This window comes from Peromyscus maniculatus, chromosome 3, assembly GCF_049852395.1.
Source record: "Peromyscus maniculatus bairdii isolate BWxNUB_F1_BW_parent chromosome 3, HU_Pman_BW_mat_3.1, whole genome shotgun sequence".
Classification (NCBI taxonomy): Eukaryota; Metazoa; Chordata; class Mammalia; order Rodentia; family Cricetidae; genus Peromyscus; species Peromyscus maniculatus.
The window spans coordinates 47,795,005-47,807,209 of NC_134854.1; the positions used below are offsets into that span (position 1 = coordinate 47,795,005).

General features: G+C 41.1%; 1 protein-coding gene across 3 annotated transcripts in view; it reads left to right on the forward strand.

Moving 5' to 3' along the window:
- The first annotated feature begins 3,310 nt into the window (after positions 1 to 3,310).
- The window catches only part of Tpk1 (thiamin pyrophosphokinase 1), a 334,426-nt gene continuing 325,531 nt past the window's right edge, over positions 3,311 to 12,205 (forward strand). For 2 of the 3 annotated variants that reach the window (XM_042273147.2, XM_042273144.2), the window contains exons 1-2: positions 3,311 to 3,446; positions 3,803 to 3,860. In XM_042273147.2, coding sequence (XP_042129081.1) covers positions 3,818 to 3,860 — 43 coding nt within the window. In that variant the 5' untranslated portion in view covers positions 3,311 to 3,446; positions 3,803 to 3,817. The remainder of the gene's footprint in view (positions 3,447 to 3,802; positions 3,861 to 12,205) is intronic. The other variant, XM_016003603.3, reaches the window with a different exon arrangement.

Consider the following 12,205-nt stretch of genomic DNA (forward strand, 5'->3'; position numbering starts at 1 on the left):
AAAACACTCTATCAAACACACTGCACTCTTATGTTTATTGAATTAGCATTCATAATTGCAAAGATATATAGTGATAAATGAATGAATAAAATGTTCTTTACGACAGTTAAATATTCTTCAGTTATAAAAAAATAAAATAATGGCATTTACAGAAACACGCATGAGACTTGAGGACATTATGTATATCAAGCGAAGAAAGTTGGTAAAGAAAGACAAATAGTATATGTTCTTACTGTTATCTAGAAGCTAAAATGTTAATATCAAAAAAGGAGAGAATTTAATAATGGTTGCCAGAGCTTGGGGAGTGTATTTGAATATTTCAAATACAAAGAAATGATGTTGGAGTTAATAAGATATACCTACTACCTGACTGAGGAAGTACGTCAGTTAGCTGAGATGGTATTGTGTTCCCTAAAATATTGTGCACCCTAATAAACTTATCTGGGGTCAGAGACAGAACAGCCACAATATTAAACATAGAGAATAGGCAGTGGTAACACACACCTTTAATCCTAGCATTCTAGAGGCAGAAATCCATGTGTTCAAGGATACAGCCAAGCATGGTTACTCACGCCTTTAATCCCAGAAAGCGAGCCTTTAATCCCAGGGAGTGAGGCAGAAAGCAGAAAGATATATAAGGCGTGAGGACCAGAAACTAGAGGCATTTGTCTGGTTAGGCATTTGTCTGGTTAAGCTTTTAGACTTTGAGCAGCACAGTTCAGCTGAGAGGCATCCAGTCTGAGGAAACTGGATCACCTGAGGAATTGGCCAGGTGAGGAAGCTGTGGCTTGTTCTGTCTCTCTGATCTTCCAGCATTTAACCCCAATAACTGGCCTCAGGTTTGATTTTATTAATAAGAACTTTTTAAGATTCATGCTATAGTTAGCAGGGTACTTGCCTAGCTGAATACCCAGAACCATATAAACCTGACATGATAGCCGTGACTAAAATTCCAGTACTTAGGAGGAAGAAACAGGAGACTCAGATGTATGAAGTCATCATTAGTAACATAGTAACTTTGAGGCTAGTCTGGTATACATGGAGCTGGGTTTTAAAACAAAAATAAACATATACCAGTTTCTCTGATCTGATTATTATACATTGAGTACATGAATTGTCACACTGAGGTACATAAATGCATGCAATTATTGTGTCAATCAAAATCTGAAAAGTATTTAAAATGTTATATGATACCCAGTGTTTGAAAATAAGCCATCTCTCTCTCAACCTATTGACTTCTACCCATCCCATCTCGCTCTCCCTTTTTTTTTTTAACATGGAGCATCTACTTAGTTACTTTTCTGTTGCTGTGATAAAATACTATGCCCAAGGTAAATTAAGGAATAAAGTTTATTTTGGCTTATGGTACCAGAGAGATAAGAGTCCATTATGGTGAGGAGGCAGCCGGCGTGATGGCAGAAGCAGGAAGCAGTGAGTTCGCATCTCAACTACCAGCATGATGCAGAGAGCAAAGCACAAGTGGGCAACCGCATTTGATCTCAAAGCCCGGACCCAGTGACTGACTTCTTGCAGCCAGGGTGTAGTACCTAAACCTCCCCAGTGTCAACACCTGGGACCAAGTGCTCAAAGGCCTCGGACTGTGGGGGACATTTCTCATCTAAACCACAATGACATCTTTAACCATGTTCTAAGGATATTCAAATACATTTAGAAGTACAGCTGGAATTATTCTACTATTCATATTTATGCAATTTACTGTTAGTAACATTATTCCACAAAGGACTATGGGCTTGGTTTGTTGTTTCAAGAATATCTGATATGCTATACTACAATTTTTGTTTTCCTCCTAGTATGAATTCATTTCATGCCCCAGCCAGTGAGGTCCTCAACGGGGACCTAAAGGGAGGGCCGGCGAATGAGAGGGACAAGAGACACAAAGAATGAGAGCAAGACAGGATGTCTGATCAAGCTCCAAAATTTTATTTTTTCTCTTAAGGCATATATAGGTAGGCAAAGGGGGTTGCAAGCAGGAAGGGACTTAATTGTGGGCTGTTCGGCCAGCAGGGAATGTTGCTGTGGGGGTTATCTATCTACCCTTGCCTAACTGCCTAATTGCCTAACTGCAGCCTGCTCACCTTACATGTGAGAAGAGGTTCTGGTGCTATGGAGACTTAAGCAAGGCCTAGATCTAAGAAAAGAGGAGAGAAGCCTAAATATGGCAGCATGTGTGTCAAAGGTCACTTAGGCTTATGGCTCCCATCAATTTCACGCACACAGACACACACATACATAAGTGTGTTGGAATCAATTGTAGTTGATTAAAGATGAAGGAGAATTGTTCTGAGGTAGATGGATGGGTCAGTTCTAAGAGCTTGAGAGGTAGCATTCAAGAGTATTGAAAAAACTCCAGTATGAATATTCAATGGATACTGATTATTCTTTACTAGCAGTTGGGTTAGACTATGAAGATTCAAGATGAAACAATGGTCAGCATTTAATGGTTTCTTGTTCTTTTACAGCAACCATTTTATAGTAATTAAACAACACAAAAGCCCTCTACAGTAACTGAAAGGTAACTGCTTAATGATTGTAAATTGTTACTAATATCCTTTATAAGATGACAGATAAATTTCATCTGTTTGTTGTTTGTCTCTTATTGCTTTATTTTTGCTACATTATTGTCATCAATAATACATCTGGGTTATCATTTCACTGGTTTGCCTCTGGCTGTTGTTTTTTAAAAGTTCCTTTTGTATTGTAGCAATCCTGTGTTACATGTAAACACAACCTTCTCTGCAAATCTCCAGTTTGTGTTTTAGTAGTCTTGAGGGCTCTTTAAACGTGTGCTTTTGATGTCTGCCAGGGGTAAAGTCACATTGAGGCGCGTCACTTCGGGTTAACTCTAGTGGAAGATTACCTTGCCCAAGCAAGGATCGATCTCTGCAATGTCTGGGCCAACAGGAGACCACCATAAGGGCTGGCAGAAGTTCTGAGTCCTGTCTGCAGGCCTAGGAGTGGTTGGTGGTGGCCAGGGAGACTTTGACCCTTTGGCTTTGCTTATATTGGGGAAAAAAAAAAAAAAGGTGCATTCCTACAAAGCGGTGACTCATTTTTAAGGGTTTCCATTGGAATGTTTCCAAAGATTGTTTCTGCAGAGCGCACGAAGCAGGAGCTGAAAGAGAAGGTGGACCCAGAGGGCAGGGCGTGCCGGTCGGTGAAGGATGACAGGAACTCTCCGCCGTGTAGGGAACTGAGGGCGGCAGCCCAGGCTCACCCTCCGCGGCCGCTAGGGGACGCGCCGGCGACCGCCCCCGCGCCTCGGACCCTCCGGAAGGGGCGTGTCTCTACGCGGGCGCGTGCACGAGCCCTCCTCCCGCGAACGCGCTGTGCTGCCCCAGGCCCCGCAGCCGAGCGCCGAGCGGCCGATCCGTCACTCACCCCCGCAGCCCGCGCTCGCGTCGCTCGTGGCTCCACCCGCCATTGTTGTAAGTGCGCGGCTGCCCGCGCGGGCCGGCGGGGCGGGGGCGCGGGAGGTAGAGGGGAGGAGGAAGGGAGGGGAGGAGAGAGGGAGGCCGCCCCTCGTCGCCAGTGCCCGGATGGAGGCTAGCGCGTCTAGGCGACTGAGGCGGCGGCGGGAGCGGGGGCGGGGAGCTCGCTTGGGGCCTCCGCCCTCGGTCCTGGTCCCCCTGACTCTTCCCGGGACTTTTTCCCTCCGCCCACAGCTGCATCTTCCTGGCCTCCCGCAGGGCCAAAGTGCAAGCTGCTCTGCTCCGTGCTTGCTCCTGTCGCAGAATTCGGTTTGGGAAAGTTTAACCTGGAACTTCTTTTCTTTTCCATGCAGAACCCATAACTCGCTATGGAGCATGCCTTTACCCCGCTGGAGCCCCTGCTACCCACGGGTACTGTATTCCTTACCCATGCTTACAGTGTCATCATGAGGCCCGCAGAGGGACAGCGTCCCCACCCTGAAGGGCTGCTGTCGGCACCTTAACCCCTCTCTCCGTTTTTCTCTTTCCTGTGGGCAAAGTCACCCAACCACACTTGTGCCTCTGGATTAGTCTTGGCCCTGTAGAACCTCTGTGAGGACTCAGGGAGTTGATACAGTTTGTGTCCTCTGCCGGAAGTTCCAAGAGTAAATAAACATCTCACACTGAACACATCTCCAACAGTGGAACATAGGACACTGGGAACACGAGGGACACGTTTCTAACCACCTTAAAGCACCTGAACTTAGTAACAGATTAGTAAATGGTTATATCAAAGTCTGAAAGGTTTAACACTAAGGATTTTAATTTTTCTTATAAATTTTTGAGCGTGTGCTGGAGATCAAACGCAGGGCCTTGAGCACACTAGACAAATACTTTATCAGTAAACTATATGCCCAGCCCCAAGGATTTTTATTTCAAAAACTTTGAAATGATTGCAGTCCACATGGTAACACGTGGAGTAAGTTTTATTAGTAGCATTTATTTTGTAAATTGACTACCACAATACATTAAGGCTAGATGTATCTAATTTTCAAGTTAGTTTCTGTGTGTGTGTATGTGTGTGTAGGTACGTGTGCATATGGAGACAAGATGTCAACCTTAAGTGTCATTCCTCAGGTGCTATCCACTTGTTTTTGGATCTCTCACTGGCCTGGAAATCATTTGTTAGGGTAGGCTGGCTGGCTAGCCAATTGGATAGGGTCCCCAGGTGTCTTCCTCTGGCCACCTCCATAGAGCAAGGGTTAAGTGCTAATTACTATGCCATCTACTTTTATGTGGGTTCTGAAACTGGATTCACTTCTTCCTGCTATCCTGACTGAACCGTCTCTCTAGCCCATATTTACCGTTAGTGTTTATTGTGTTCCCACTGTGTGGAATTTTGGGCTCATCATTAGTATCATTTTCAGAAGAAGCATCATTTTTTCAGTGTTTGCCTTTAGTTTCTATAAGCATGTGAATTCTGGGGTCTTGTTCTGAGAGGTTTGAATTTGATTTGTACTTATCACTAATGTATACAGGAAGTACTGATAGGAAAATCCGAAGGCTACACTAATAACAGTAGGTGACATTGACTCTTTAGACTTAGTCATTCATTATGCTCAGTTCTTCATGTACAGTCATGCATCCCCTAAGGGCTGAGATGGTTTCTAAGACTATGTGAATCTCACAATTGTGCAAACATGCAAGAGTCTATCTGCACATACTAAGAGGGCTACCATGTCACTCGTCTATGTACTCTTGTGCTATGTCTCTAGTGCTTCATTGGTGCCTTTTTACCTTATTATATAGGTAGAGGAAAAGTGTAAATGGATGTTTCCTGCCCTGACCACCTCTGACCAAATAACCAACTCAGAGGCTGAATTATAAATGCTTGGCCAATAGCTCAGGCTTGTTACTGGCTAACTCTGACACTTAAATTAACCCATATTTCTATTTATGCTTTGCCACATGGCTCATGGATTGTTACCTCATTTTCTACATATCCTGTTTACTTGGCAGCTGGCTGGCATCTCCCCTTCCTATTCTCAGTTTGGCCTTCCTGCCTAACTTCCTGCCCAGCTACTGCCTGTCAGCTTTTTATTAACCAGTGAGAGTAATACATATTCTTAGTGTAAAAGAGGATTGTTCCACAGCAGAAAAGAGTGGTAGAATGAGAATTAAAACACATTTTTAAAAACTTGCTGATGTTTCCTGTTTATTACTGCAAACAGTTTTCCGGACATAAAGCATCACAACATCTTGCAAATTAAATTTCACAGTTTCTAATTATCTAATAATGGCAGAACCAACAGCATTTCCAAAAATAAACATTTGATCCTGGTGGACTTGTTGACCTTCAGATCTCCCACTACAATGTTAGAATGTTACTGTCCGAAGATTGCGAATGTTTTCTGTCTTGAAAGAAGTGCAGAGAGGGGTGAGTGCTGTAAGATGACCTTGAAGAATTCGAATCTCCAGATTTAAAATTTCATCTTGCTGCTTAGTGGTTCTGAGATCTTATGATTCGGTTTCTTTGTCTGGAGAGCAGAGATACGTCATGGGGCTATTGGGACTATCAGCTAATACACACAGAGCAGTTTGACTCAATGGCCAGGAGCTCATAGATTCAGTGGCAGAGTCTGAGAGAAGCAACAGCCGTGGGAGTTCAGGGTCAGTGCTGAGATGGTAACAGTAATGTCCAAGAAGTGCAGTGTTGCCTTCATTTTTATGACGTACTCAGCGGAGAAGCCTTGGCTCTTTAATCTAGAACATTTCTAAGTTTACACTGGAGCAAGGTTTGTAATACTGTGGTGTACCATGTCAGGTCCAAATCCTCAGGGACCAGAATCCAGTACTCCTATGGTGGTTCTCAGAATTTCTTCCTCTGTTGATTCCTGTCTCATTTTTAGCTTTGGTGGTGAAACAGGGTTCCCAGGCATGTTTCTGTTGACTTTATATATTCATGTAAGATGTAGTAAAGTTGAGTGGTTACTATGAGACCAGTGCAGTGCCTAGTCCTTGATAATAATTTAAGAAGTAGTGTAGCTTATTTTTTTTTTTAATTGGAGGGATTTTTTTTTTAAATCAAACAAATAAAGCCTTCCTCAAACTGCTAATATTTTACTGTAGTCTTCTGGAAATAACTGTTACTACTCATTTCAAACAAAATGGGTATATATTATAAATTGTTTTATAGATGACATGTTAGAACAGTGAGTTAATATATATACACACATACATATACATACATACATACAACTCTATATATGTGTATATATATATATTAACATCAAATGTTGTATGAGTTCCTTGTTCATTTTCTTTCTGGACAAAATAGAAATGTTCCTAAGTAAACAGCCCATTCTACTTAGCAGAGATGATCATTCTAAAAAGTTAGCTGATAACTGAGGACTCAGCTTAGCAGTAAAATATGTGCTTTGCATGCATGTGGCCTGTGCTCCATCTTCGCACTAAAAACAAACCACTTTATGTGTTCTTCTGATTTGTGGCCTTGAATGTTTAAATAACTAAACTTAGAAAATAACTTTATACCTTCTTTCTGCCAGTTTTTCACTAACTTCTTTGTTGTGGATCGTATAGAGAAATACCCTAAGTTATTTTTCTCTCCTCTCCCTCTTCTCTCCTTCTCTCCTTCCCTCCCTCCCTCCCTCCCTCTTTCACTCCTTTTTGTCATTTGTATTCCAGGCTGCCTTCCAGCTTGCTTCATAGGTGGGAATGCCTCTGAGCTTCTGATCCTCTTAGCTCCTCCTGTAGAGATTACAGATGCTTATCACCATCACACCTGATTCTCTGTGGGGATGGGGATCCAATCTAGGGCTTTGCATGTTGGAAAAGTACCCTACCAACTGAGCTACATCTCCAGACCATGTCCTGTCCTGTGTTTTTCTGATTAGCAACATACATTCAAATTGATCTTCTCTTAAGGGTTATATTATTTGTAGTTTGTATGGTTCCTTTCTGTAGTTGGTACTTTGATAACAATGGTTTTGAAAATTTATGCACATGTATCAGTTGGATAAATTCTTAGAAACGAAATTGCTGGGTGAAAGGTATTTGTACGATGAGCTAACTAGTGCTTTTCTCTTGTTACTGGGAGCTGTGGGCCATACAAAAGTGGAAGACTCTGCTTTCTGTCCCGGAGTGCACTGTGTAGTGGGATGTTAGGAAGAAAGTAAGATGGATTCTAGTGAGATGTTAGAATGCAGTGCTTATGAAACACAGGGTCTCCAGAGAGGGGGATTAGGGAAGGCAGGAGTAGGCAAATAACTCATGGCTGAGCAGACTGTATCTGCATCTCCAAAGGGGCATGGGGTTTCCTGTGAGTGGCACCAGGAAACCAGAGGTACATTGCAAGGGAGGGCTAGTGCTGCATCCTCACAGGAGAGCACTCACCTAAAATGGCTCCTGTGAGAAGAGATCTGAGGATGCTGGAGGACACTGGGGGAGTCTGAGAATGCTTGAGATGAGTAAAATCAGGAAGTGGAAGACAAAGAACTGTTTCAGGGAAGGAGGTAGAAAACATGTAAAGGTTTCTGTGCGTTCCTCATTTGGAATATTCTGTAAAAAACAGTCTTTAGAATACCCTAAAGCTTAAGTAAATCATGTTACCCTCAGCAAACAAACAACTTCAACAAGCCACAAAAGCTTAAAAAAGTTTAAAATATATTTTACAATGTATGGCATAATAGCTTTTTGCCACTAATGAAATATTTGGCACAAATGAGCTATAAAGATAGTTTATTTAGCTTTCAATTTTGGATTGCCAAAGTCCAAGAATAAGTAGTGTACCATAGATTTAGCCTCTAGTAAAGGTTGAGGATAGTGGTCCCTTTATGGTAAGGCCCCCTGTGGGTGGAAGCAGTTTTATCTCCATCAGTGGGCAGAAGGAGAGACTAGGGCCCTTCAGTCTCCTATGAGGATACATCCTATTTATATGAGTGCCTCAGATCTTAAAGGTTTGTACCACCTGGCAGTAGTTCCACGTTATGGACCAAACCTTTCATTACGGTGGTATGTCATCTTCAAACTTTCATATTCACTATGCAGCATTAGAAAACATGAACAAAATGTTTATAATAATGGGTGTGTATCTCAGTGATAGAGTACTTTGGTATGGATATGGCCCTGAGTTTCATCTCCAATACTGCACAAAACAGAACCACACTGTAACCCCTCAGAGGCTGCCACTGTTGCCACAGTGTATATATGTGTACATTTAATCTGTGCATTTATATTTACATTCTCCCAGATATTTACTATGTATAATCATGCATTTAAGCTCTTTTAAAACAGAAACGGGTATGTGATATAAGTTGCTTTATTCAATTTTTGACTCCACTCACCATGTTTCATAATATGTTCCACTCACCATATTCCATAGTATGTAATGCTGCCCATATTTAAATTGCTGCTTTTCTAGAATGAGTTTTCCCAGTTGCTTTCTTCCAGTGAGGACCACCTGTGCATTTCACCCAGTCTTTTTGAATTTACCATGCTTGTTCCTCACATTTTTAATTCTCCTTGACATTGTTGACATTTTAAATAAAGCTTTTACAGCAGCCTTAAAGAGATCTGATGGAATAAAACATACAGCAATTTGATATGTCATACAACTCACTTTAGAAATATAACTTCTGAGTCAAAAATTCCATTTTAGTTTCTACACATAATTTGATCTTCATAAATAAATTTTATGCTGGCAAGCCATTTATTGATCATTTTGCATTTCTTTGCAAAAAGATTATAGGCTTTTAAGTTTAGAAAAGATTCCTTTGAGCATGATGCCCTTGGGAGTTATTTCTTCTAAATTGAATTACCATTATTGAGGTTTGTTCTAAACTTAATTACCATTTTAAGTATTATTAATGCACATTTGATCCAGTCAGCATAATTATATTACAGACTTTTGTAATAACTAACGTTTATATGACATTGTATGCTCAGCATAGTTCTAATGCTTCTACAAGGCAATGCCTGTGGAGAATTTGTGGAATTCAAAGGTGGCCCATCTTTGAGCTTTAGATGTCCTCATCTTAGTTATGTGGCACACCTGTGTCGTATAATTTCTATGAGCCTTAGTTTCCTTATCTACATAAAGTAAGAATAAGTCTAAACATTAAGTTCCTGGGCAAATGTAAGATATTTTAAAGTAAATTTAAGGAGGGGTCTCTTCAAACGAAGTTCTCTTGTTAGAAGTTTGTACTAAATAAGCAACATACTAATTATTAGACCCCAATAATCTCTAACATTCATTTTTTCTGATCAATTCTCAAGTGAGATTGCTATTTATTTAAATAAAAGTGTTTGGTCCAGTTAGATGACAGAGTTCTGGGAGAGTCTGACGGAACTGCTCTTTGTGTCACTCCTGTGTGTTCATGCATGTTGAACTCTGTTACTGTATGGGAATGAAATTAGTAAGTTTGAACCATACTTTTCAGTTAAGTTGTAATGACTTGAAATATTTTGTTCAATGTAGTATTAATGATATTTCTTATATTTGTGTCTGTTGAAAACACCTGATCAAATTTAAATAGTGTATCATGAAACCTGAGGTAAATTCCGACATTGGCCAGTTACTAATGGGTATTTGAGAATACCTGGATCATCTGTCTTGGAATTCTGACCCCTATGAATGGTAAACACACCCCAGTCACATACCTCCATTCTGTGTTTTGTAGTAGCACTCACTTTTCAAGAACCTGAGTGATGACGTTCATATGTATGATCCTTCCTTAACCTACTCAGGAAACCAGAGGAAGGTTTGACATGTGAGAGTAGATTTGACTCCTGTGAATTTGTATTGATTAAATATGTGTCAGTCAGTAGAAACTGTTTCTTGGTCACACTACCCAACCGACTTGGGGCAGTTGTTATATCTTTCTGGTTTTGCCTGGTCTCTAAATCTGTGCTCTATAGTATAGCAGTCACTAGCCACACGTGGCTCTTGAGCATCTGCACTCTACTGTTCCTGTAGCTGACTATAACTTGAGTAAAAACACCAAAATTCCACTCCATTATTAGAGTGTCTTCAATATTTTGTAACAGTATACTACGTGACATGGGCAGCCTTCACTGGCCACAGTTGCTTTCTTTAAGAACAAATTTTGAGAGGCCAAAGAGATGGGATAGTGGTTAAAAGCATGGACCAGGTTTGTTTCTCACAGACATGCATACATACACACAATTGAAAAAATAGAAAAACAGATCTTTTCTAAAACATCAGAACTTTATTTTCCCACCATTGTGAATGCCTGGAGTCCAAGATAAGGCATCTTGATTTGGTTTGGCTTCTTCTGTAAGTCTCCCTCTTTGTCTTGCGGATGATATTAAGTTCCTATGTGTACATGATTGGCAGTTGTTCTGTGTACAATCTCAAATTTTTATGAAAATACCAGCCATTTTCAGTTAATATTAACCCATATGAGCTCATTTTACTTTACCTTCTAATATCATCACATTCTGAAGTATTGATTGTTAAGAATTCAGCCGTGATTTGATTTTCAGTTTTGATTTATGGTAGTGGTCTTCATGGTGCTCTTGGGATAGGAGCAACCATTGTCAACTTCAGTTCCCAGTCAGCCATGCAAACTAAGTTACACATCTGGCATCCTGCAATGCATGCCGTTGCTGAGCTGATGTACTTAGTACTTAGGTTTGTTAAATGTGCTTTTGACTTAGGATATTTTCAGTTTATTACAATTTTATTAGGACATAACCCTATTGTTAGTTGGAGGGTCTCCTGTAGTCTAATGATGACCAAATAAGGAAGTTTTCAATGTCACTGCCATAGGATATAGCTGGTATGTAGAAAGTCATTTTGTGTGTATGTCTTTCTTAGGTGCTGTATGTGTATCTACACAGTTCTGTTTGTTCCTTCAACAGTTCCTGATTTTCCACTGCTAAAGAAACATCATTCAGTAGTACTTATAAAAACACAGCAAGGGAGAGTCCATCCAGGACCATTGAGGTGAATACAGGAACCCCTTCAGCCAAATCTGACAGTGTTCATGAGAGATTAGACTCAACTGTATATATAGTATGGTAAATGGGACCTGCTAGCCAAGGAGCAGGGTGGGCAATCGGCGGATGGAACATTTTCAAGAGGAAACATCAGGTGTTGGGGAGCTTTGCCTAAAACAGTCAGAAGGATTCTTGCTGAAGACAGGCCAGGATGCACAGACATCATTTTGGGATGGCAGAGGGTGAGAAGCCTAGGATACTGAAGACAGGGCTTAGGTCCGTCATGTTTAAAGGAAGTGTACAAGGGGCCTATGAGAAAGTTCAGATCCTGACCAAAGTCTGGCCAAAAAATCTCTTATGACATGGGTCTTGCTCTGTTCAGTGCTTCAGGGAAAGGAAAGAATTGGCAAGCCTTTCTATGAGTTAGCCACTTCCTGTCACTGTGACAAAATACCCGAGAAAATTAAAGGAGGTAAAGACTGGGAACATGCTCATCTGAGGTAGAGAATTTGATTATCATGGGCAAAAAAGAAAGCAAGAAAGACTTTACTTTGGCCTTGGTTTCAGTCCAAGGCTGCTTGTATTGTTGCTATGGGCCTCTGGAGGCAGCAAATAGCCCTTGATGGTAAGGAGCACTTTGTGGAGAAGGCTGCTTACCACTTGGTTTCTGGGAAGCAACATCTCCTTTAATGACTCCCCCACCCATATCCAGTGACCTAATGTCCTTTCCCAGGCCCTGCCTCCCAAAGGTTCTCCCATCACCTAGTAGTTTCTACTGACCAATCTCTCAAAATACG